This window comes from Colletes gigas, unplaced genomic scaffold (assembly GCF_013123115.1).
Source record: "Colletes gigas isolate AHSC1104 unplaced genomic scaffold, ASM1312311v1 Colletes_gigas_Sc00037, whole genome shotgun sequence".
NCBI classification, from domain to species: domain Eukaryota; kingdom Metazoa; phylum Arthropoda; class Insecta; order Hymenoptera; family Colletidae; genus Colletes; species Colletes gigas.
Window position 1 is genome coordinate 146,466 of NW_025106666.1, and position 27,987 is coordinate 174,452.

The 27,987-nt window shown below is 33.1% G+C and overlaps 1 protein-coding gene across 3 annotated transcripts in view; it reads left to right on the plus strand.

Moving 5' to 3' along the window:
* LOC122402483 overlaps positions 1 to 27,987 on the plus strand; it is a 56,857-nt gene that overhangs the window by 17,098 nt on the left and 11,772 nt on the right. For all 3 annotated transcript variants that reach the window (XM_043405303.1, XM_043405305.1, XM_043405304.1), the window contains exons 2-3: positions 12,437 to 12,661; positions 14,148 to 14,725. In XM_043405303.1, the coding sequence (XP_043261238.1) occupies positions 12,439 to 12,661; positions 14,148 to 14,725 (801 nt within the window). In that variant the 5' untranslated portion in view covers positions 12,437 to 12,438. The remainder of the gene's footprint in view (positions 1 to 12,436; positions 12,662 to 14,147; positions 14,726 to 27,987) is intronic.

Sequence of the window (27,987 nt, forward strand, 5' to 3'; positions counted from 1 at the left end):
ATCAATAAAAAAATATTCAAAATGATCTAATTATGTCCAATTGACCTCTCCATTACCTTGAAATTTAATTGTTTGAAACTAGAATTTCAATGAAAAATAATGTATTGATTATTGCGACTGGTTTTTAATATAGATAATAATCGGTAAGAGCTAGATCTAGGTTATAAGGTAGATGACTTACTGTTAGTTCGGCAAGTCCACATTTTTTTATTGTAGCATTATGCTAGTAGCATTCACGACAAGAACCGTGTGAACTAGTACATTGTCACGGAGGAACTGCACACACCTTTAGTATAATTTCTCGCAGTTATAGAAATTAGTATAATATTTACCGTTTATCGTAGCATTACTTTCTTTTAAATCTATCAGAAGTATGCCTTTATAAATTCAAAAAAATGATACCCTTTTTTTAGATTGATTAACTTTACTTTTCTTGGAGGTTTTTTTCTAAAAATACTGCTCGTCACTTTCTACAGAGTGCAAGTTTACTTCTCAAAAGTTTTTAGAATTTGAGGAATTTTAATAGATTTGTAAATTCTTCCAAGATCTAGGAAAGGTCTACTAACAGACATTTCTCGATCATAGATTCTTTAATATTAAAATACTGTTCTGCAGAATGTAACTTCTGATTTTCAATGTTTCTCATATTTTCCAGTATCCTATCTTTTATCAGAGATTTTCAAATCCTTGCAAGATCTCTTACAGATCTTCTAAACCAGAAATTGTTCTGTCTTCCTACAGAATGTATGATTAGTTCTCAAAAATCTCCATATTCTTTTATTAAAGAACATTCAAATTTCACGAATAAAGATACATCCTCCAATAGATCTACTTTGATATAAGGATCCAAAAATAGTGCTCAATCCATTCTGTAAAATATAATTTTCATTTCTCAAGGTTTCCTATGGTTTCAAGAATCTTACACTTTAGTTAGCAATTTGTAAATCCATGCAGATCTATTTATAGATCTTTTAACCTAGTAATATTTTCTTCAAAACTCAGATTTTTTTTCAGAAATATTTTTTTAAACAGATTTCATTCTTGATTACGAATATGTCTTACAATAGATATTCGGTATAATATCCCAAAACATAAATGTTGCTTAATATTTCCAGCTGAAGGGTTTAAATTTTAATTTATTTCAATGAAAAACCTCCTACCTGAGAAATTATAAATAAAAATAAGAATTTTTAAGTTTTGTTATTCGTTACAAGCGATTAAAACTCAGATAATAGATTCGTTTTTTCTGTAGACACCAGAGTTCCTTCTTTCTGGTTCCATTACCGTTTCTATAGAATGTAATAATTGTTTTGCGTAGCTTCTATAGTTTCAGGAGTCCTCTAGTCGTTCGTGAATCCTTGCAGGGCCAAGAATGGGTTATTCCATAAGTCTTCCTCCCAGGAATTTTGTTCCTTCAGAACTGGTTCGAGCGTCCCCGACCGAAACAAGGTCAGGTTTCGCTAGTATAAACGTCTTCCCTCTTGATCTCGCGTGGCTTCGCACCAGCAAGCATTTTTTTCCGACCTTGGTTGATGCTACACCTCTCAGCATTCCAGCCTAATCGAACGACACACCTCTCGCCGTTGCGTCCCATAATTCATACACTGTATTGGTTAGAAACACGTTCTTTCCACATGTATGCGTTTACGAGTATTTCAACACGGGCGATTAGGAAGCAATCAGTTCGAATGTGTTCTTTCCTGCGTGATCCATTGTAATCAATATTCCGAGGGAAACGTATGACTTTTAGAAACGAAAGGCTGTAAATTCGTTGCTTTACGAAGTGGCTTTTAACGAAATCTAAAGAATTTTTGTAGTTTCTTTTTTTTATCGCAACATTTCAAAGAAATATTCGAATCTTCGTTTCAGATTAAGGAGTAGAAGGGTAAAAATTTTTTTTCATTAAAGATTACCAAATATATTAGTATATTGGCTTAGAAATATCATTCTATCAGGTCTATAATATTAAAAATTTAATATAACAATATAAAATGTTTCTATATTTATTGACCTATAATTGAAAACGATCACAGTTTAATATTTATGTCTTACTGTTTAAAAAATTGGCAAAGAACTAAAACAACATTTAATACTGAAAAGAAACTAAATGATAATACATATTTTAAATTAAGTTAAACTTGGTTTTATGTTGGAAAATTACATTCTATTCATAACACGGACAATCTATTCAAACGATTTTGTTTCATCGAAGAACGTATACATGGGTGTTGGGCCATTCCTGGGAAAAATTTTAATGGGAGACTAGCAGCAAAAATAAAACGAAAATCAAGAATATCAATTTCTTGACTGAGGTTTCGTTAAAAAGTTCGGCGGTCAATTATAATCATTTTTAGTGAACATACATACCCACGAAATCCTACCCACTTTCGAGAACAAAATTCGGGTAGGTGCTGAAATTTTTCGGCGAAAAAAGAATTTTTCAAATCGTTCTAAAAAAATTATTTTCGGTTGCAAGGGTCCATTGTAATCATTTTTAGTCATTACACATACCCTCGAAATCCTAACCATTTTTGAGAAAAAAATTCCTCAACGAAAATATAATTTCGGGCCAGAAATGTCACTCGAAAATTTCTTGCATATTTTTAAAACGTCATAACTTCTGAACGGATTGAAGGATTTTAATGTTTCAAACGGCAAATAACGCATATTTTGATGAAGAATATGTAGAAATTCTAACAATATTGAAAAAGTTGTTGCTTGACCCCGTAAAGTTAGAAAAACCCCATAAAAATGGTCCAATTTTCAAACTGCCATAACTCCTGCAATAGTGAATATATTTCAATAAAACTTTTTTCTGAAGTAGAGCTCATAGGTACCCACAAAAAAGTATTAGACAACTTTTCTATAGGGCGTCAAACAAAATTACTAAAAATCAATAACGAATTTTTAAGAAAAATCGACAAAAGGCGAAATTGAAAAATTTCAAATCTTTCTGGAAAAATTATTTTCGTTTGCAGGGGTCAATTGCAATCATTTTTCGTGAATCGACATTAACCAGAAGTGCTGTGCATTTTCGAGAAAAAGTTCAGTACGGGCGGAACTTTAAACGTTAATAACTTCTTAACGAAGCCTCCATCAACAAATTGGTATTCTTGATTTTCGTCTTATTTTGGCTTCTAGAATGTCCCATTAAAATTTTTCCCAGGGATGGCCGAATACCATGTATAGTATTTAATTATTTTTATTTTTATAAGTAATAGAAACTTTTAAGAAACTTTTAAGAAAAGGAATTTTAACAAATATAGAAAAAAATGTAAATTTTATTTTACATCAAAATAATATAATTATATTAGGTGTACAAATGAATAATCCAATTTTTTCAGCCACATTCAATGATTATTTTACAAGAAAGTAAATTGAATTGTTCAATCAAAGAATTCGCCGTTACTTTCTATAACTTTAAGCCATGTTTCAGGCAGCTGATGAATTGCATTTCGGAGAAATTTTATGTTTTTCGACCCGATAAAATCGTCAAGCCATTTTCGGATCTCATCCACTGATTGGAAGTGCATGTCGGATAAGGCGTGTTGCATCGACCGGAACAGGTGATAATCAGATGGAGCAATGTCTGGTGAATACGCCGGGTGCTGCAAGACATCCTAGCCAAGACTCATTATGGTGTCTTTTGTATAGGAAGCAATATGTAACCTGGCGTTTTCATGCAACAATTTCACTGGACGTTCTCCTGTGGCAGTATACGGACGTTTTCGTTCCAATGCTTGACTCAAGCAGATTAATTGACGTTGGTAGCAGTCCGCAATAACTGTTTCACCCGGTTCCAACAACTCATAATAAACCACGCCCTTGATATCCCATCAAATGCAGAGAAGAACCTTCTTTCCGAAGAGATTGGGTTTTGCAACCGATGTTGGTGCTTCGCCGGGATTTACCCATGACTTTCTGCGTTTCGGATTGCCATAGAGTATCCACTTCTTATCACCCGTAACGATTTTCCACAAGAAAGACTTTCGACGCTGCTTATTGAGAAGAGAAAGACACGCTGCCATTCGTTGAATTTTGTTGGTTGCAGTGAGTTCATACGGAACTCATTTCCCGTCTTTTTGGATCTTTCCCATCTCACGTAGGCGTTTGAAAATCGTTTGCTGGGTTACTCCTAACTGTTCTGTAAGTTCTTTTTGTGTTTGTGCCGCATTCTAAGAGAGCAGTTGTTCCAAATCATTGTTGTCGCACTTTCGAGGGCCTCCAGGGCGTTGTTTGTCGATTAGACTGAAATCACCGCTTTTAAACCGCATAAACCAAAATGCGCACACATCATACGATACAACACCTTCACTGAGAAAGGAACAAATCATTTCGCATGCTCTTGCAGCATTTTTCCCTTGTTGGAATTTGTAAAGAATGCAGTGTCGGATATGCACCTTATCTGTTGCCATTTTCGACTCTACTGAATTGAATACTTTTGAAGATTATGTTGGGCCTTTCGCTAAACTATCTTTTGTTTTAACTAGCTATATGTCAACACTATATGATCCCAAAAGAGCAGGAAAATCTATTGACTTTAAACTTGATTTTATAACTGTTTAAGATAATTTGGATTTTTCATTTGTACACCTAATAAAATATAATATGACTTTGGATATTCTGGTGATAAAAAATTCTCTTGGGTTTGGTATTTTAACGATAGATTCTCTTAGATTCTGTACTCTAGATTTTCAGTTCCAAAGATTGATTGGTATCAAACTGGAGAATTTATATCCCAGAATTTGAACGTTTGACCGACAAATAAAAATTTCGTAATTCATCGTGAAAGTGAAGTCTTTTTTTAAATATCCGCCATACGGACGAGCACGTTTCCGTAGACTTTCTTCGTGTAACCTACTTCCGGCATGAACGGCAGGAAGACCAATGTTCACATCGCGCAAAAGAGCCGCGTATAATAAAGACAAGATCTTCAGACTGGTTTCTTCGAACGACATTGTTATCAGTGGAAGGAAAATTAACCTGGTTTCTGTGGCTTCTAACTGGTTTGATCCACGTTACTAGAGACTAATTTCACTTTGACTGAAAGCCGTATAAATTGAGATTCAGAGAACCACAAGGGTGTATTTATACAGAGGGATTGCAAGTTTCTGCACCTAACAATGTGTCTAATTATTATTTAAAATAAGAAGACTCAATGCAAACGAATTTATTGTTAATAAAACGTACCTTCAAGTTTATAATAATTGTATGCAAACTAGAATCAAAGAAAATGTTTAACAAACATTAAATAAGACGAATTTTTGGCAAATATAATTGTGAGGAGGACACATGCTCTAAAGATTATTTATGCTGGCTAATCTTTTGTGGACTGTTTCAATCTCTTTCAAGCCTCGTTGTAAGATTCCCTATTTGCATAAATTATTTCAATAGAAAATAATATTTATTTACACTGACAAATGGACTGACAATGTTCATGCATATAAAAAATGTATTGTATATGTATGCACGTAAAATATGCTAAATGTGCAAATAGTATGTACAATATACATGTACTGTGCAGAATATACTCCAGATTACTATAAAATTAAAAAAAAAATTAATAATTTGTTTTTAGTCTATTATGTTTGGAAAAGTGTAATAATTTGACTTTCCAAAGTAGTATTTTTATATTTTTTCCACTACGTCAATTAGAAATAATAAGAATGTTTCATCCCATATATTTGTTGGGTCTCTTCAAGAATCCTTAATAGGTCAAAGAACCATGTGTAATGATGTACGAAAGTATTATATAATAAAATCATTGGAAATTAACATCGTGGTTATTAAATTGTAAAAGACTAACTCGTGATAAAATAATGTTGATCATTTTTCAAAAAACTTAAAAATGTCAAAAACTAGACCCTGCCTTCTTTTTGGAACAAACAACGTGGCAATCCTTAATTCCTTAGTAAAGATCGATGAATAAAATATCATTATATTTTATTAAACTGTAAAAAATATTGAAAATTATAATTAACACTATTTTTGCGATTAACAACTTAGCCACAATAAAGAATTTAATGTCTAGATCAGTTATAATACATATTACACTGAATAAGTAATTTTTATACATTTTCAATAGTCAGTTGTTGACACTTTTCTGTTAATATTAAATTGTATTTTATGTCTTAAATTCAATAGTGTTTTGATGTATTATTCTATCACTTCTCGTACTTATTGTTCAAATTGCATGCGATTACTGAGACTCCACGAAAATATACCATATATTAACAAAAATGTAAAATAAATTTTAATGAAAGTCCTGCTTTTGCTTTCGATTTTTATAAAAATATGCATTTGCATAAATATTCTCAGTCTGTTAATAAAATTTCACATAAAATATAGTCTTATTTAACAGTATTATGTAACTATACTCAATGAAATACTTTCGTATTAGAAGTTAATTACAATATGAAGTTCCAAGGCGCTCGTCAGATAGGTAATTAAGATTTTAAAAGCGTTGCGTGCTTCGTAAATCAAACATTCATTGAAAATATCGTCTTTGACACTCTACCTCGTCCCTGACGTATGATTTATCCTTCAGAATAATCCTGACATGTGCAGTCGAGTATTGAAAATATTTGCAAGTAGGACAGAAAATAAGACTGCTATAGAAGGAAACTGAAACTCAATCACTTGATGCTTATATTGCGATAAAAGTAGGTATTGTACATACTTAAAAATCTCAGAATTGTGACATTTTAGTATTTTTTAAATATTTAATAGTTGTTCGATAAGACCTTGATTAATTCAAGAATTGTCCGAATAATTTCCTTGGCCCAATCAATAAATGATTTACAAAATTCGATTCTTATTTTGTGATATTTTATATGATTCGACACTTTTCAAACTAATATTTTTAATTATATGTTAATTTCAGTTTTCTTCGCGTACATTCATAACAGGGATTATTATGTTATAATTTCAGTAATTTTTAGATACTTTGTCTGCGAACCTAATGTTCATAACTTACACAAAAACGCGGACACTATCGTTGCAAAATTATCCCTGTGTTAATTTAGGTCGTATCAATTTATTTCGTCTTCTTTTTCGACAAATCTCATGATGTCCTTATTTAAGAAAAATATAATAACATAAATTCTCCATTTATAGAAGTCTCCCTAACAAATTTAATGATTATAAGAATAATTGAGGAATTTTTTACAAATATCGCGAAATGTAAACAAATATTTTTTTGTAGGAAATTATTATATTTTCAATTCTACGTATGTTGGTCTTTAATACCACGGTAATAGGTGTAATGATTACCTATGATTGAAAAATAACATCTTAAATAGTTTTGACCTTTGTAACGTTGATTTCTTATAACCTCATTTAAAAAGATAATCTCATTACTTTTGGAACAAACAATGTAGGTAAATCATTAGTTAGACGTTCTATTGAGTTCTGGATATTCTAATACTAGATTAGGTGTCAAATGTTGACCGATAGTAATAAAATTTCTAATTACTAAATGTGTCTATGGATATTATACACATATTTTTATTTTTTACAGTCGTATTTTTATATTTATAATATTACAGTATTGATTCTATGGCTTAAATAAAAGTTGTATGCAAAGGAATTTGGTGTGTACATTTACTTGTCAAAAAATTGTTTTTATACTCTTGTGAATGACTCAGTGAACAAAGTGAACGAAATTTCAACAAGAACAATATTATTATGAATAAAAAAGTTAAATGTTTTTTACAGGAACAACTTAATAAATTATTATAAAAATTCTGAAAATTATAATATTAGTCTATGTCTCGAACAGGGAAATTTGCATTGTGGTATATGTACTTCTATTTTCCCGTTTTCTTCTACGCTTTAAACTTTTCCTCGTACCATTTTGCTTCAAGATGAATTATCTTAAATATAATAATATTACATTATAAATTATATATTCCAATTTAAATACTCACTATTTCTAAGTCATTGACAATGTTTCCAATGCTAGTGATAAAACCAGAAGCGAATAAATTACTAGTACTGTTTCTATACAAATGTATTTAACTTAGACGCTATTATAGTGTTTTTGTTTATAAATTGGAAACTCGCGAGTTCCTTTACATACATCGTTCCACAATAAATGCATTGTGTTTGTTCGTAAACTTTCTGTACAGTAACTAATATAAGTTTATAGAATAAATTAATATTTGTCAATTAATCGTTCTTATAGAAATTTCCATTCAACTATAATTCTTGTTCTAATTTCCTTGTCAGTCGTATACTCACTCACCTTCTATTATTTCATTCGTTGGGAGATTTTTCCCGCCATATCTCCCAGCGCCAATCGCACCTATTAAACCAGTTACGCAAGCAACGCGAACGATTATTGCCACCGGTTCTCCCGCGGACAGTTGCGAGACCATTTTGAAATTCCCTCGCCGATAATTTTCCAGAAAAAAATCCCGTTTGAACGCGCGAACTTGTACGGGGTCGTTAGCTGCGCGTGAAAGTTGCGCAGCGTCCGAACGAGGAAAAGGCGGTTTGACTAGCGCTCGGAAGAGATCGAAGATACACGTTTATAATTTTCGATTAGTTTTGCATTCGTGATAAGGTCCACGAGAAAGTAGTTACCTTAGAAACTTGAACAACGATTTGCAAGAGATTCGCCTCTTGCAATGCATTCGTCTCGGTCGTTTCTTTTTTAGAAACCTCGACCAACCCCGGCGAATCCTTCCTGAATAGAGATTGCTTCTGAAGAGAGTCCGTGACTGACAGTTCAAGGGATATTTCCTCGTCGCGTAACAATCGTTTCGTTGAAACATCTGGCGAAATAATACAGAAATCATCGAGTTTAATGCGTGGCTATTAGCGACGTTCTTCGTGCTCGAGGGAAACCGTCGAGTTCTCTCGACGATTTGATCCCTGCTTTCTTTTGTCAACTTTCCTCGATCCCACCTCGCGCGGATCGCCAAAAAGAAGACAAAGTTCATTAAATGGAATGTCACTGAGAATGTTTGAAAGCAATATTGAAATACTCGTTGTCTAAAATACTATAAATTGTCTAAAATCGCTTTAAATTAAATGGTATAGCCTTACAATTATTTTATTCGATGGATATTTGCCTTACGATTTTATAGAACTTGTTTCTGAACAAACAACATACTTTTACATTTCATATTTTTAGAATAAATAACGCAATAATAGTTTGCCGTTTTTCACGTGGAGTTTTTCTATTCATACGCTTCGTGTGACAATAACGGTATGCTTAATTTAAACAGAGAGTTGCCTTTCATATGGAATCGTTCTTTATTGCCATCTCCTGTTATAATCATCACTATGACAGTTTAGGTACCGTCAGCTGGTGTTCTCTCATGTATATCTGAGCATGTTTTCCATTTGTTTATTTTCTTTCATGGAACATGAGTGAAAAAGGTGAAGGAAACATAAATTTCTTGAAACGTTGGAATACGACGTCTTTCGCCTAATCTCGAATTTTTGGAGGAACTCCTTTAATAGACAATACCGTTTTTGCTGTATTTATACAGTTAGTTTTGATATATTAAAACAATAAAGAGGTATAAAAGTAGAAAAGTTGAAAGTCAAGTTTTGAGTTATAAAACAATTTTTAAATTTTCATTTATATTACGTGCGATATTATCACAGTTTTACTGTGTGTGTTCCACTCTCACTCACCTAACAATCTACTTTTAGACGGCACAATAGGCATTCTTTGTGAATTTTTTACGAAAAACCATGAGAGTTTTCAATACGAGTTTTTCGTTCACTTTGTCATTCATCTTTAACGGATATATATAAAATTTTTTGACATGGATTACTAGAAGATACCCTTAAAGTAAATAATTTAATTTTAAGTTTATTTTTTATTTTTTTTTATTACATAATTTTTATATTATTTGTTCTTTGTTTCGATGATTTGAACTAAAGTCAAAACGTTTTGGATCAAATTAAAATTTATGAACATGTCAGGATTTGTGTCAAAATTAAATAAAAAGTCCAATGATTATTTAGTATTAATTATTAAGACAGATGTAACAAGAAATTGTTTCATATAATTAACTATTGAAGAATAAAATTATATTTCATAAATAATACGTAATAATAAAATGATTAATTTAATTTCGTTTATTTTTAAGACCATCTGTCTGCGTGCTCATAATCCTTTTATCTCTTTTCTTTCTCATATTAAATTTGATTTATTATTTACCAAATACACGTATTTCTTTAATTAATTTATCATTTCCATTATGAAATCAAGAAATTTCCTAATTATATTTGAAAAATGATAACTATGTGAATTAAAAAAAAAGTTACAAAATTAAAAGTCATTTTATATAATTATTATGCCAAACATGCCCACATTAAATTGTCACCTTATTTACAATTTATTTTTAAAAAAACAGCAAATTTCTAAATTGTATTTAAAGATTTTTCTTCAGCGGTACGAAAGTAAACATTTAGTGATCGAACGTTTCTGGAAAACATTCTTCGCCCAAGAGATCGGTTTGTTGGAATTCGCCGGCATGGCTTCCAATAATAAATTAGACCATGACTGCACGCGGAATAGAAAGTTGCAGCGGCCAGTGCAGTGAAAGAAGCGCGCTACCAGAAGCGGAGAAACCGCTGCTGAATACATGGAACGAGGAAGAAAAATTTCCTGCAGGGCTCGATGTCGTCTTCTTCAACTAGAGTCCTCTTCTTCGTTCACGGTTGACATTTCCCTCGTGGCGTCACGATGCTCGGGTTTCCTCTTACCGCGTTGCATCGCGTTGATTAACAATAATTCCCTGACACGGGGATGTAATAATTCGACGTGTGCGACTCTAATTGCAGGAGCTTTCATCGAGATTAAGGTATTACCAATCTCACTGGGAACCTTGTCTCCGAATCTCTTCATTCAGACTGCAATTTCCCGGGAATTAAATGTTCCCTCGCGACTTCTTACAAATTACTCGCTTTCGTTCGATTTCTGCTTTGCTTTCTGCCTGACAAAACACTTTCATGGAAATTGGAACGAATCTAGGATACTATTTAACCAGAAATTAAAAAGACTATCCTAAGAATTTATACGATATAAATTGTTAATAAATAGTTATTGTTTTTTTAAATTTTATTTTTTGAAAGTATACGGCCTCGAAAATATTTTTACCGATAGAAAAAAAGGAGTTCCATTGAAACAACTGTATTTTCAATATTTTTACATAAAAAAATTCTGTATATTTTTTAATGTAGGCCAAAATCGTGTAGATAAGTCTGGCACAAAAGTGTCATAGTTTCTCTTTTTGAAAGGGATTTTCTACAAATTCGGTCGAAAAAATAACCTGTTTTCATATATTTTTTACAAATAAACTATATAATTTTTTCGGCGAAAGTTTTGTTCACATTTTTATTCATTTTTCAAGAATATATGTAAAATTTGATACAGAATACTAAAAATTGTAGAAGTTACAAAATAATCCTTAAATCGAGAATAATAATCATAAAGTCTAAAAATAAGTTCTCCAGAAAACAACGCGATTAAAGAATACTGCTTTATAAATTTCTATATTACGTGATAATCACTATTTATGACCGAAATTTCTTTTTTCGGTTGGTCATCTTCCATAACAGTAAAACAAAACATACGTTTACATAATAAATGTTGTATATAATATTAATCTGCATTGAAAATCAATTGTACTAGGTAACAGCGTATAGAAATTTGATGTTTTCTGAAAATATACGCAAAAATTGTAATTTGTACAATTCCTGTACACATTGTGATTCGTTTCTGAATTAACTTCTATTGTCCCATTTTTTAAATTTATTCGTAAATTAGAATTTATTCGAGGAGTTTTTAAACCAATATCTTGGTGAATAAAGTTGTAGTCAAAATGTTAGCTCTCGAATAAATCTAAAAATTTTATTCGTTATTCGAACATTTACCTACTCTGACTGAGCGTATTCGAAATAGTCATCCATCACCCTGTTCAAATACTATGAATATTCGGATAATTGATCGGTGTGCAATATATTGGAATCAAAATTCCGGAACTTTATTCACCCCAAAATTGTGAAAATATTTGAGACTTTCAGAAATTTTTCAAAAGACACTTTTTAAAATTTATCCTTGAAATTATTTTCATAAGTTTGATCATTTTTACTCGGTCGACTTTTCGATTTTATAAAATTTTTTTTTAACATTTATTTCCGCAGTTATGTTAATGTTTTACCTGACTTTACACACAGGAAATAATGCTTGTAATTTCTTTGTGAATCAGTAATTTTCGAGAGCAAAAGGTCGCTTTGAAACTCGATAGCTTATACGAAACTGGATAAACTAGAAATTCTGGTATCGGTGGGAAAAGGTTGATCCTTTTGAAAAAAACAAATTTAAAATATGTAGAATGTTGTAAAACGAACATGAAAATCTGGTTCTTCTGCAGTTTTTAGCATACCATCAACATGTCATTTTTGTTTTCAGAGATGCGAAGCGAGGTAGGAGAATGGCTGCCCACCTACGTAGGTTCACCGATATGCATCCTGTTGCTGTCATGGTCGCTGCTGATCTATCAAAATCAGCCATCTTCGGCGAAAAGGAGGGTCGACGTGTTTACGGTGGCCATTCTCTCCGAGAGTCTCGCGCATCAACTTGGACTCCTTTTCTACGCGATCCTTACTCTCATTCGGCCGATTAATCACTTTGGAGGTAATAGAATAAACCTACTAGATTACTGTAAATGAAATATTGAATTTTACAAAGAAAATTTGACACTATTTAGTTTTAGAGAACTTATTTATATTGTACAAAATAATTTCCATCCGCATGAACACTTTGCTAATGTCTAACAGGGACTTAAATACCATTTTCTTTTTAATCTGATATGTTAGGTTTGACAACTTTCTTGGCCCTTTTGATTTCCTTTTCGTTGAGAAAATTTGTCCTCATTGAAAAGATGTCTAGATTTATAGGAGATAAGTTTGATAAATGCAGTTGAATTTCATACTTTAATTCATTCAAAATTGTTGTTTGTAAGGTCTACATTATAGTGTAATATGTGTAATAGTGAATATGTCTTCCTTTGTTTACGAGGGATGGAAGTTATATTTTCAATTTATTGTACATTCATTGAATATATTGGCAGCATATATTTGCCGTTATTGCATTATAATAGTATGTAGAACAGAATAATCATACAGTACATACTCCACCAAATTGTTAGAAGAATATCCCTATGTAATTATCGTACTATTCAATGACAGTTAAAACGGAAGACACAAAGACTTAAACCTATTATCTGATTTTTAATTCCTTCAATCAATAAAGATTCTATTGCTATTTGTAATTTCTACATAATGTGATATGTGATAGTTTACACTAGAAACATGCCTGTAAATACCATTGTGTAGTACGAGATTTGAGGCTTTAGCGGCTGGATGCCGCGTCTAGGTTCAGCTAATCTATTAAAAATCTCTGATTGGCTGACGCATTGTTCCGCGTCAGTGACCACGCGAATAAAAGGACTTCCTGAAAACATGGGACTTGGACATCAGAGCTTAATAGCCCTGGAGATACAAATAGCAACCGTTACAGTGTTTGCGAAACATTGATGATCGGCTGAACTTAGACGCGGTATCCATCCGGAAGCCATATTGTTAAGAATTCAAATAGAATTTTAATGTGATTGCGTTTACGATACGGACGTGATTGTCCTATTTTTGACTATTCAGAATTTTCTAGACACTTGCAGCAAGCAGTCGCTTTATGGTCATTATTAGTAAAGGAATCTCTAAACTTTATTCGGGATTTGGAATTCTTGGAAATCATGGATTTCATTAATTCCACTTATGTCAAATATATTTTACAAGATTGAGACCTTAGTTATCAATCAACCCTTGTATTTATTTCGCTGTTAAATTAACTATACAAGATATTGTGTTAATTCAACCAGTATACACTGTCTTTTTAATCGAAGACGTTTCGATCATTGACATTGCTGACTTACACGTATTTAGAACAATCATTGACGCAATCTTTCTAGTCAATATCAAATTTCTCAAGTGAATTCCCACAACTTTCAACTATTATTTCATTTGAATTAATTGCCCATCAGGATTACTTCCTTTTCAGACTTTTTTATCTAGTATCAGCCAACTACGTTTCGCCTATAGCGTTAATTTCGTTCAATTCGCAGAGTTCTGCTCGACTCTAGTCTGGATGCTGAACTCGTCCAGCATCCTCCAGGAACTGACGTTAACCTCGATCGCGATCTTCACCGCGATCAGCACCAGAGACGAGGGTCTACGCCTCACGAAAAACCACCTCAAGTATCACCTGGTCAGTCTCAGCGTGATCGGTGCCTGCGTCGGTGTGACGGGCGTTCTGAACTTTGAACCGGAACTCTGCGTTTTCATGGCCCAGGAGATTTCCATCAAATATGGCGTCTTCGTCAACTCCCTGCGGTGTTTGTTACTGTTGACCACGCTGATTAGCTTGTTGGCGGCTTTGTTCAGAAGCGTCTGTCGCACGCGAAAGGCAGAACTGCTGAAGTCAGTGTCGGATCTGTCGGAGACCAGCTCGAAGAACTCCTCCGGGGCGTTCGAATGTCATCCGCAGCACTGGGATCCTTCCAGCGGATCCTGCACCAGCGGATCTACCAACAGTAGAGCCTGTCTCAGGAAGAAGAGAGTCCAGGTGGACGAGGCCAGTGGGAGATCCACCATTTACAGCATCCTCTTCGTCTGCTACGTCTTTCAACATTTGCCTATCTTGGTAAGCTACCTTCTTCGATATCTTCCCCAGTATTTTGGATTCTTACTGTATCTCTTTTTGCATTACGTTAATCATTTTCACAATTTATTTTCAGGCTAAGGGCAGTTCGAAATATAATAATTACTTAAAATTTAAAGAGAAAGTATTTTATTTTGTGCTTTAAATTTTAAAAATAAAATATTTCATTTTATCTTTTAAATTATTAAAATAAAATATTTATTCCATGCTAGAGTCTTATATTATCAAAATAAAATATTTTGTTTACTAAAATTTCATTTCATATTTTAAATACTATTTTATTTTAAATTTATAGTGTGTATTATTTAAAATAGTATTCGAAATAGTTTTTCCACGAATATTACTCAGCTTTGTTCCCAGTAATAGTTGCTAGATTATTATTTTACACCAGACCTGACTATTTTTAAAAGTGTTAATTGATATAGTATTTTAAAAATAACATTTTCGAAATACGATTAACTCTCGTATAGTGAATGCATAGTTATTTTTAACGTGTGTTTACTCGAAAAAGATAGACGATATAGAAATATCTTGTCTTTGATAGCTCCGTATTGTTAGTTATTGACAAACGCACGGGATTATTTAAATATTCCACAAAGTCAGACAATATAAGTTCCATTCAACAATGTATGTACATATGTTGTTATGTATAAATATAATGTATGCAGTTGAAAGGTCCATTTATAGTATAATAAATTTTATACTTACGTGACAAACTGTGGGTAGGTTAAACGATTTTATTGATTTTTACTGAAGCACTTACTAATAATACTCTATCATCATATCATATCCAACGTGTCGAGATATTTTTTATTTTTCAATATGAAGAATAGAATTTTGAACGAGAGAAATAGAAATTTAACAACGATATAAAGATTTTATCGGAGAAATTTGCACGAGAACTTGTAGATGGCTTGTAGGTTTGTGATTTATATAAATCATTATCATATTGTATAAATACTTCAAGTCATAAATATGCATAATGCAAGATGGATATGCAAAACATCAGTGAAGCATAGCTATTACGCTAATTTCTTATTTTCTTCGCAGGAATATCATTTCGAAATAATAGAAAAGAAGATAAGAGTCTCCGATTCGATTTTCAAAAATTTTGTTACATAATAATCATTTTTATTTTTCTGCACGAGACAAGACAAATTCTTCATTTTACGATGTGGTTTATGTTTTACCATTGTTAATAGTACGATTTTTCATCCAAATTTTTGATAACTATTATTAGTAACGTAAAAGAATCGTAACAGGGAAAATTAGAGTAAATTGATAGCTTAACCGTTTCAAGCAACCAAAATATATTAAAAAAAAAAACACTTTAGTTCAAAATATAATTAGTGGTTATCCTATAACTTTTCATTATTTTGGTTATAACAGTTATGATCGCTGCAATAAATAGATACTCGTTTCAAGATTGGTCTCTACTATCACACACACAAGCAGAAACGTTAGTTATTCTTGATAATAGTTGTAAGAATCAGTACGAGGCTTTTGCAATCGAAAGTGAAAAATAGTAAAACATGTACGGTCTATATACGAGAGTTAATTATTATTTTCGAATCGATTTTCCCCAGATAATTGTTACCTTACAATATTTATCGTGGTAAGAGAGAAACGTGACATTTATTAAATCCGTTTTAAAGTAGCTTCGATCGAGGTGTCTCAGCTATATGTAGCGTATTTTGTACTAATCCACTAAATAGCAGGCGACCAGCGAGCCGTGACAATGTTACGCGTCTAAAACCTGCGGATATAACTTATTTCTGCTTATCGTTCGGAAACGATTAAAAATATGCGATTACAAGGCCGCTCTCTAATACTCTGGCGTGACCATTACATAATTCGTTCATTAAATTTCATTATAACCGCGATTCTTTCCTAATAATGCGATCGTTTAATTCACACCTAAACTGCGCGATTAAACTACGAATTATTATTTTATTATTCGGAGGTGAAAATCAGGAATTTGCATTTTAGCTTTGAATATTCTATTTTAGTAGATATTTTATTTCATTTCAAACTTTAGTAATAGGTCGAAAATAATTTCGTCGAACAATCTTCGGTAAAAATCAGTAAATAATTGCGAGAATTTTAACAATTGTTTTTCTAAAACGAGTCATTTGTCGTTTTTCTTAATTCAAAGAAAGAAAAATCTGCTTGAGAAATTCCGTCCTAATTGAACTAATTCAAAAAAAATTGTAGATTCATTCCTGAACTAACTTTTTCATGATATCTGGATATCAGTTTAAAAAGTTCTGTAATGAATCATAACTTACTAATTAAACTTTGTTTATCGTATTAAGTGTTGCATTAGTGTAAATCGTGCAAACTTATATTAAATATGGGTTACAGGTTACTTGTATTTTTAAATCCAGTATTTAAAGTACATGATTCTATAATGTTTTATATGCAATACTAACGTGACAATTTCTGTCTACCTTTTTCAGGTTAGGATCAATAATTATAAAATCTCTAAACCTCGAGTAAAGAGGTTTCTTTAATCAAGACATTATTATAAATTAATGCAATATAATTTTCCAATTGCTCCCAAAATATGTAAAATCGCCCACGCCTATGGGAACTATGCCACACGTTGAGAAACATTGCTCTAAACTGTTCCGTGAGGTCAATATTTATACTATAAAATTGTAGAATCTTATTGTCGATCAGAGAATTTTGCATGATTGTTCGCATGGAATGAATCGTAAGGTCGTGGAGCGTGAAAAGGGTTCCCCTCGTAAGCAGGAAACCGGCTCGAATGCCTGTTATCCGGAAGTTGACGAGTCACCGATCATGTTTCCTTTTTTCTACGCCGAAATTCCGTTCAGCGGCGAGAAAGTTGGACAGAGGGAAATCTCGAGCTGTTTCGAACGTTCGATTTTTTTAATATACACGTGCGTGACACTTTATTGTATTTTATGATTGATAAATATTTATAGTGCGTCGCATCCAAAGAGAGACAGGAAGGGAGAAGACGCGAAAACGCGTCGAAATATTCGAAAGTGCGAGCTTAATACGGACGACGACCTCGATGTCAAACTTGATTAAGATTCGGTCGACAGGTAAAATGATCGCAGGAGAAACTCCCCTGACCTTCCTTGTGAATATTTATAACCGACTGCGTGACGCATTCTGTTTATAATCGCGCCCAGTGGACGCCATTGAATTAGGTTGCTTCTATGCTGGCGTTGAAGTCTCCGCCGTTTGAGTTTACTCGATGATTTACTCGTTCTTCGGGAATTAAAAACAGCACAATTCCATTTTCTAACATTGTACGAATTATTTGTACGTTTGTTAACTGTTTTCGACTCGCTTGAACTTATCTAGCAACATTCAAAATAACACAAAAATCTCATTTTTAAGTTGTTTCTCGACGACAGATATTTAAAAGAATTCTAGTTCAGGAAACGTGCTGTTTTGACAGTCGTCAATGTAATATTGTGAATAGTATATTGGATTTCTAAACAATACAAATTTTAGTTTGAAGATTGTTCGTTGGACTTGTTACCTACTGTTTATTTTTAATTAGATGTGAAAAGACAGCTTTTGGTTGAAATAAATAGTGTGAAAGGTAGTAAATTTCTGAACGAAAATAGTAGAAAATATAATTAAGGAGAAGAATGTGTATTCTGTGTACTTTTTATCGCGATTACGAGCATTCGTTTCCAATTATAACGAATTGGAAATTACGGTGAGTCGCGTTTCAACTGTGTAAATTAGGATTCGTGTGGATGTTCGTTTCCAGACGGTAAATTAAGTGTTACAGAGGTACTTACGTTTCTATTGGCAATATATCAAGTATTTATCTGCATGCTCGCGGGAGACAAAAAAAATCTTGGGTTCATTTACTTAGCATTACAAATGCTCGAACAACTTGCCATGGATGGAGTGTGGAAAAAGTGGGGCGAAAATAATATTCGATTTTCAGACAGTTTTGAAAGTCTGGGTTATCTGGATTCAAATTTAATTTGTCAGGCAACGCGTATATATTATAATATCATTCAATTTGCAAACATCGAAGTGAGGATAAAACAGATTAAAACCAGTAGGTTAACACTTCCTCCAGTCTTCGCAAACCTGTTTAAAGATATACTTTCCAGCCATAATCTTTTGATTCTCAGAGGAATGCCAATAATTGAAAATTAATCATGTACAGTTCTGGACAAAAGAATAAATATCTTTCGTTATTAATCCTTTTATTGCTTGTAGCTTAAACTATTTTTTTCTTCTTTCCTAGGATTGTCGTACAAATTGACATTATTTACGTAGACACTGAATTATTATGCATTTTAGGGAAAAATCGACTGAATTAAAGTATAAGTCTTTTATAAAAAATAGTTTATTTCGTAGCAAATACTAACGAAAAAAATTTGTTCTACTAAGTTACTATTTCATGATGGACAAGCAACTTGCAAAATATTTTTTTTCATGCTGTTAATAAATTTCTTTTTATTAAACTTTGGTCGATTTCCTCCAAAAGAGAATTTCGTTTATTATTAGGTAATTAACGATGTTCTATCTCTAATTATTTGGCAAAGATTTGTACAGATTTTCAATAATTTTTTTGCCCTAGATTTCCTCACTCGTTCTAAATGCAAAGTTTCGAATCAGCAATGTTTTTAAATTGCCTGTCACTTTGTTCACTGCATTGGTAACATTTTCCCAAGTTTTTACAATTTTTGATAAATTCGGATCTTGCTGGTTAATCCAAAATACGAACAAATCAGCGAAAGGAAATCTATCATGTCGAGGATTTACTTTTTTGTCATTTTCGACGTTGAATCAACTGATGCAGGAATAGCGTAGAGTAAAAAGAAAACAATTTTTAACAAAATATATACCCTTAGTTATAGAGTGGATCCAAAATTACTTTCTCGTGTTTTATCAATAATAATATGTACAATTTCGTATTTAGAAATAACGTTTAATTCAAAAATTGTTGAAAATGGAAACTATCGAAGGGCGACCTGTTACGTTTATAGTTATAATTGTTATATTTATATATACAAATATTCCATATTAGCTTCCGTTACCCTACTCTTCGATTACTTTTCACTTCTCCTCTTCTGCGCTTTCTAAGATCTCTTCTTAAACGGTGAGAAGGCCTAGTGAAATTGGAAATTTTATTAGATCGTCCGTGAACAGTTTCACTGTGTTAATGGGACGATATTTCGAGGTTTCCCTTTCCTAGAGAGAGTTGCTTTCGGTACACCCTCGGTATAGGCATTATGCACGCATGCACGTCACGTTCCAAAGTCGTTGTGTTCTCTAATTAAGGTTCTAGTTTCGATTTCGTATCCGCTGGTTACGAAGCGAATTAAAACTTCGTAATCTCGAACCGCTCATACTGCTCGCGTGTAATTCATTTTGCGCATAATTTCATGTAGATTCAGACAGCTGCGATTTCCTAAGCGACTGCAACCCTTCTCGCGGCGATATTAACTTTTACATAAGTTGAAGGATATCTGTCCGAACTTTCATCGTTGCGTAACTATTTTTCTGTTTATTCTATACACAGTTTCGTGAGCCGATTTGCGAGCATTTTTATCATCGAGAAAGTTCAATATATTGTTTCGTAAATAATTTATGCCGCAAATTAGCGTGCAAATTGAATTAATACTGCTGAGCTCCATTGGTGTGTGAAATTCGGTGGACATTACCAAGTTTAAAGCTAAACATTCCAAAAGATCAATTTTCTTTAAAGAAATTGGTTTAAAAAATATATGTGCAAAATCTAAAAATCCTGTCCAAACCCATTGTTTGTTTCATATTTTTTTAAATTATTGACTATTCTCTTTAATTTTAGTATTTACTTGCTATTATGAAACTCGTTCTAATTAAAAACCTTTCCTCAGTTTTCGTGTAATATTATGTATTCGTGTATAATATAACATTTCTTTTACTGTGTTCAATTATTAATATTTTACATGTGTACAAAATTTGTATAGTTTTTCATTGAAAAATTTCGAAAGGAGACCTAAAAATACGTGTTTCACGATAAAATACTATCTTAATTTCGTTATATTCGCGATATCTATTTTTATATTTAACTATTCACCACAACAGAATTAAATTTCTGTTTTCATTTGTTCGCGTGATCCGAGGATGATCTCTGTTAATGGAATATCTGTTGAATGTATTATCTTGAGAAACTACACTTCTTCAAAGATCTCAATTTTCCAGCATGTTTAACACTCGAGTGAAGTGAAAAGTCATGAATAATAAACTTTCTTAAATTAAAAGTACAGTAGAGCGTCGATAATCCAAATGTCGATAATTCGAGCTATTTTAGCCACGCATTTAACAATGTTTATGTTGTGAGACATGTATCCTAGATACTTTAGGTGGCCAAATTTAGTATCTTGTCTGAGTTTAATGTTTTCATACATATAGATATCACTCATACGATGAGCGTTAAAAGAAAAATAGTGGTGCTGAAATTCGAAGAAAAGTTGGATATTATTGAATGTCTAAAAAAGGGTGAAAGTGCTTCTAATTTAGCAAAAGAATATAATGTTGGAAGATCCACGACTAGAAACATTAAAAGTAGTGAATCAAAATTGTTAAACTTTCAACAGAAATTAGATAATAGCTTAAAAACAGCAACTGATCATAAATTAGATGACGCAATGTAAAAGTGGATCTTGCGAAAGCGAAGCATTGGAATAACACGCCTAATTTTTTATATTGTATTTTCTTTATTATTAACTATGTATCTTTTTACATATAAACCATTTAGATTACAAAATTTCTTAATTTCTAATCGATTTATGACATAATTATGAATTTGATTATTTCAGACCGATTATCCAAAAAATCGATTATCGAAACGATTTTATCTTCCAATTCATTCGGATAATCGACGCTCTACTGTATATGGAAATTATCAAATAATATTCGTGATCTTTAATAATAAAATAAAATAGAGATTTACGTCATGACAGTTGTAATATATGTACGAAGGTGGTCTCAGAAGTACCCGACCTAACAAAAAAAACCCAAGAAATTTGGGAACAAATATATTCATTTTTCAACATAATCTCCTTTTAACTTTTCCCAGTAGTGTTCAATAGGTTCGATACCTTGTTTATAGTGAGAACCATCGAGCTCCTTAAAATAGCCATTAATGGCATACTCCACCTCTTCATTATTGGAAAATCTTTTACCGCCGAGCTATTTTTTCAAGTTTGGAAAGAGAAAATAATTCGAGGGGGCTAAATCTGGCGAATGGGGTGCGTGAGGGAGCAATTCGAACTTTAACTCCTGGATTTTGGTCATCGCGATAACGGATGTGTGAACAGGTGCATTGTCTTGGTAAAACAACACTTTCTTTTTCGCCAAATGCGGCCGTTTTTCCTTGATTTTGTCACTTAAGCGCTGCAATAAATTCGCATAATAGCCACCGTTGATTGTTTTTCCTTTTTCAAGATAATCAATGTAAATTATTCTACGCGCATCCCAACAAACTGACGCCATGACCTTGCCAGCAGATGGATCTGTCTTCGCCTTCTTTGGAGCTAGTTCTCCCCTTACAGTCCATTGTTTCGACTGTTCCTTCGACTCAGGTGTGAAGTGATAGATCCAGGTTTCATCCATGGTTATGAATCGACACAAAAACTCGGCTTTATTCCTGCGAAACATCGCCAAACAGTCGATTGAAACATCCTCACGACGCTGTTTTTGTTCCATTGTGAGCAAGCGCGGCACCCATCTTGCACACAGCTTTTGAAATGCCTACCATGTCTGCAAGCTCTCGCACTTTCAGTCGACGATCGTCCAATACCGCTTAGTGAATTTTCTTCACCATTTCCTGTGTGGTCACTTCATTTGATCGACCACTGCGGTATTCGTCTTGGTTGCTCATACGGCTTCGTTTAAATTCTGCAACCCAATATTTTATTGTTGTAAATGAAGGAGCAGACTCCCCTAGAGTAGAATCTAGCTAAATTTTGATATTGGTTGGTCTCAGACCTTTCAAATGAAAATATTGTATCACATAACGATGACCAATTTTTCCATGTTTACAAATTCACTGAAAGCGTTCGCTATTAATGGTTGTCAAATAAATACTAAACAATGTAGCGTCTTCAAGCTTGAAACTTAAGCTTTGTAAGGTTGGTACTTCCGACCATAGTCATTTTTTTGAAACAATAACCGCCATCTATACCTCAGGTCGGGTACTTCTGAGACCACCCTTGTACATATCAGTAATTATAAAAGTGGATTACGGAGTTAAAAATTTAAAAAAATTAAATGTGTCGTTTATTTTGTGGTACGCCGACCTACATTATGGAATACGAGGAAGAATATTAAAAATTATTGACCTAGACTACGTTCATAATCATGCTAATTGTGTGTAAAGTGCAAATTGTACTTTGCAGTTACATACTGAAGAAGAACTGAATGTTACGATAGCATCGCTTGCGACGACTGAGATACATTAACAGTTCGCCAACGAAGAAGAGTCAATTTTCACCTGTATTCTGTCTTTGTTATCAGAAAATTAATAGATTGTTTCTATTATCAACGTTAACATACAACGCAGTCATTTTTAGTTGGAACGTTGAACATCGAACATCGAGAAGGAATGAAAAAGCTATTCTCTCTTCTAAAACCCTTTTGCAGTATTACACAATGGTAATAAATATAGTAAAAAATATGACGAACGTTTAGAATATATTTGTGAAACCCATGCAGTCGACGTGTCAAATATTTTGTGCAAAAATCGTGGATATATGCAATGAAGAGTACAGTTGTGTTTGTATCGAATACTTTTTATAGAGACTTGAGACTTAATTTTGTGGATAAATTGTAAATTTATAAATATGTATATTTTCAAATAAAGGTAGAAGTTCGTCAGTTCTGCCATTCTACTGGACTTTTGAATTTTTGTTCGAAACACAATAATTCATCTGTGAAGAAGATTTAAGCATTTCAAGCTAGGTTCTGGTTATCTCAGACACAAATAATATATGGTCTACATATTATTTCCATCCGATTTATCCGTGAAATAAACTTATTCTCTACGTTGTTTAATTTTATGTAGTTAAATAAACAAAGTCTGATCTTCCTTTTCTAATCAGAAAAAGTTCTATATTTGTTCTATATTATAAGTACAAAGTGTCAATTTGATAATTTAAACAATTTACTTTTTATAAAATTCCAGAAATAGTCTGTTTCCGTGCTCAGACTAGAGCAACTCCTTAAATCAAACAAAGAAAAGTGAAAGTTTGTTAAAATTCGTCGAGCAACGAAATTCGTGTATACGAAGTATATAATAATATTTCGGAAACAAGGTTTTCACGATACATTCTAAATTTTTGCATAAATATCTACCGTTTTCTGCTACCAATTACCCAACGATGTAATTTTGATTCTTTCGCGAATGAGAGAAGAAACAGAGTCTCCCACCGTTGCAACCTTCGTTTTTCAACCATCCTCGTAATTAAATCTCAGGCGATACATTTTCTGCTCCAAATGTCTCGATAAATACGGCTGCCGTGTACTTTTGGTACGCGGCGTATGTTCGATAGGTAACGCGTGCTAAGAGAAGCGTTATCGCTCCGGTTAGCGCATATTTTTTTCTCTCTCTTATCCCTAATGTCCGATCCTAGTTCCATCATTTTCTCTCTCTCAGTCGCGAGTTTCACCAATCAACTGCAGTCGCGAACTCGTGCTGAATCCGTAACTAGCATGTTCGTTTTACTTTGCTTTAATTGTCCGAGAGAACGCAGGCGTCACGCTGCACGCGTCCGAACATCGTGTAGAATTTGATCGATTTTTAAGGCATGTATCTGGGTGAACATCTTAGTTTCCCTTTAATCGAGGTCGACACGATCGGACGCCATTTGTTGCGATCGTTCAACGGGACTAAATGGACTTTGTCAACAAAAACTAAGCTTAGAGCTTGTAATAATTTATTCGTAAAGAAACATGATCAAATTTGAAACTTTCAGTGTACTATCAGTTTTTTTGCTCTATATTTGATTAATAATAGAATTTTTTACAATAAAACTAAGTAGGGCGATGCAATTTCGTTTTATTTTATTCATATACAGGGTGTTCACGCTAAAGTGTGACAGTCGCAATATTTCAATAACTATTGATGATACGAAAAAATTGTTTGTATGTAAATTGCAGGATAAAATAGGATCTCTATTTTGGCGTAAACGAAAAGTTTGTTTATGTACTTAGTTTAAAAGATATGATGGTGAAGTTTCGTTTTTTAAATACAACTATATATTTTTTTGTGGATCATGCGATAGTGCTTTTCAAGACGAATTCATTAACCTGCAATTTATTCACTCGAGTTTTATTAGTTTTCAAGATACAACGATAAGATATTCTGAAAATATATACAGAGATTCTCGAGGCCAAAATAAGTCGAAAATCAAGAATACCAATTTGTTGATGGAGGCTTCGTTAAAAAATTATTAACATTTAAATTTCCGCTCGTACTAAATTTTTTTCTCGAAAAAGCGTAGGCTTTCGAGCGTATGTCTGTTGACAAAAAATGATTGTTATTGACCCCCATAACTAAAAATAATTTGTCTAGGCAGATTTGAAAAAACTTTTTTTCGCCGAAAAATTTAGGCACCCTGTCGATTTTTCTTAAACACTCGGTTTTGATTTCTAGTAATTTTGTTTGACGCCATACAGAAAAGTTATCTAATACTTTTTTGTAGGCACTCATGAGCTCTACTACAAAAAAAAGTTTCATTGAAATATATTCACTATTGTAGAAGTTATGGCTGTTTGAAAATTGGACCATTTTTATGGGGCTTTTCTCACTTTACGGGGTTAAGAAATAACTTTTTCAATATTGTTAGAATTTCTGCATATTCTTCACTAAAATACGCGTTGTTTGCCGTTTGAAACATTAAAATCCTCCAATCCGTTCAGAAGTTATGACGTTTTAAAGATACTCAAGAAATTTTGGAGTGACATTTCTGGCCTCAGATTATATTTTCGGTAAGGAATTTTTTTCTCGAAAATGGTTAGGATTTCGTGGATATGTCTATTGACCAAAAATAATTGTAATTGACCCCTGCAATCGATAATAATTTTTTTAGAACGATTTTTAATGTTTTAATTTAATTTTGAAATAACTTTTTAACGAAGTCTCAGTCAAGAAATTGATATTCTTGATTTTCGTCCTATTTCGACCTCTAGAATCTCCCATTACAATTTTGCCCAGGAGTGGCCGAACGCCCTGTATAACAAAAATTAGATTTATTTCAAAGTATGCTACACTTTCGCCCGCAGTGTATCGCGTTTCTTAACACTAGGAAATGACTCATTCGCAATTTCTAATAAAAATTATAAAAAATTTACACGGTTGGATTTTTGAAAATTTATCGTAATTTTCTATAGGAGAATGAATAAACACTCATTTCTATTGCATTATACATTTCTTCACGTATCTATCGTTTCAATTTCTTTGATACAAATCCACTGTAATTGTCGGTAGTTGTAGTTTTAATTTCGATTTTATTTCCCTTTTGAAAATCAAAACGAATAAGAATTTTTAAATACGATCAACGACAATAACGCTTCTCTTGGTGTGCTGTTACGACGAAAATATCGTCCATGTTACGTGCATGGAACACGTGAGGAAACCCGTGGGTCTCTGGCGCGAAACGCGCGCGCTTTTGAAAGCGCGACCGAGTCTGAGTTTTCACTGTGGAAATTGTGGATCATTAAAATCGAAAGTATAGCGGACACGTAAGACCAACGACGTTTCGACGTTTCCCTCGTCGCGTTCTCTCTTTGTTCTCTCTCTCGTTTCATTAGCGCGCCCGCGAAATTACAGGAGCGCACGCGTCGGTTGTTTATCGACGCGTCCAGGGCTGACGAGTCGAACAATTAGCTGCATGCGATGTAGCTGCATTCCGTTCCTTTTTGCCCAGCGAAAGCCGCGACTGATCCTGACACGATTTCTACGCGGCCGTCGTCGATATCGATGTCGTGCGTGTCGAGGAAAACATCCCTCGCGATCCTATTTGGAAAGCTGAATCTGATCCAGTTAACTCAGTTCCATTGCATAAAAAAACAAAATATTAGTACCGAAATTGTTTTTATTAAACTTAAGTACAAATATTTCACAAAGCATCGTACGTTTCGAATCTTTTGTATATACACAAAACACACGGTACTTTAATCTTTCAAGCTTCCCCTGTTCGCGATACGCCATCAGGCGATCAAATTTAATTTGCACAGGAAATCTTGTTTTTTTTTTTTTTATTTAGTGGTTTTTTACGCCGCATCCACTGCGAGGTTATTAGCGGCGTCGGTCGGGTGGTTTTTTCTTATATTTTGTCAATTAATTTTGTTTCTTTGATGAATCCCAGTAGGTTGTGTAGCTTTTTGTTGGTGAGGTTTTCTTTAACTTGAGATTCCAGCTTGTGTTTACGGCGAAGAAGTATTGTATTTTGGGCAGTCAAGGATTAGGTGGTCCGTTGTAATTGTTGTGTTGCAGTGTTCTCATATTAGGATGGGTTCCTTTGATAATAAGTATGAGTGGGAGATTTTTGAGTGTCCCATTCTTATTCGGGATATAGCAGTTTGCTCTTTTCTAGTTAAAGTAGTTGTTTTGTTTTCTGTAAAAAAGGAGTCATCTATGTTTTTGATGTGTGATGGAGCTGTGTTTTTCCACTCAGATTCCCACTGGCATTTTAACTTGGTTCTGATTTCTTTAATTAAATCCTCTTTGGTGGGGATATTTTGGTAGCTAATTGGTGAGTTGGCTACTTGTTTTGCTATCTGGTCGGCTTTTTCATTTCTTGGAATGCCTACGTGTCCCGGTATCCATGTGAGTATTATTTTGTTGCCCTTTTCTGTGACTTCATGTTTCGTTTCCTAAATTTGGAGGAGGATGTCATTATCCGATGGTATGCTGGTCAGTGCTGCTAAAGTGAAATCTTGTTTTTGTTTGAATCGTTTCGATAAAATTTAGTTAACGGTTTCACTGCTAGACCAAACTCCTCAAATTACCCTCGAAACTTTCTTTTTAGTCAAACTTTTTATTAAAATTCAAAAGTCCTATCTAGATTTATTTTCTTTAACATCCAATCTTGAGAATTAATTTTCTCATCTCCTTAGTGAAAATGTCATCCATATATACAGATTGAGAAGTATTATATTTTAAATGTGATTTTAAATAAACTAGGTCCGTGAATTCGCTTAATAAACACAATGGGGATTCACTTTGAAAATACAGAATTTATTCAATT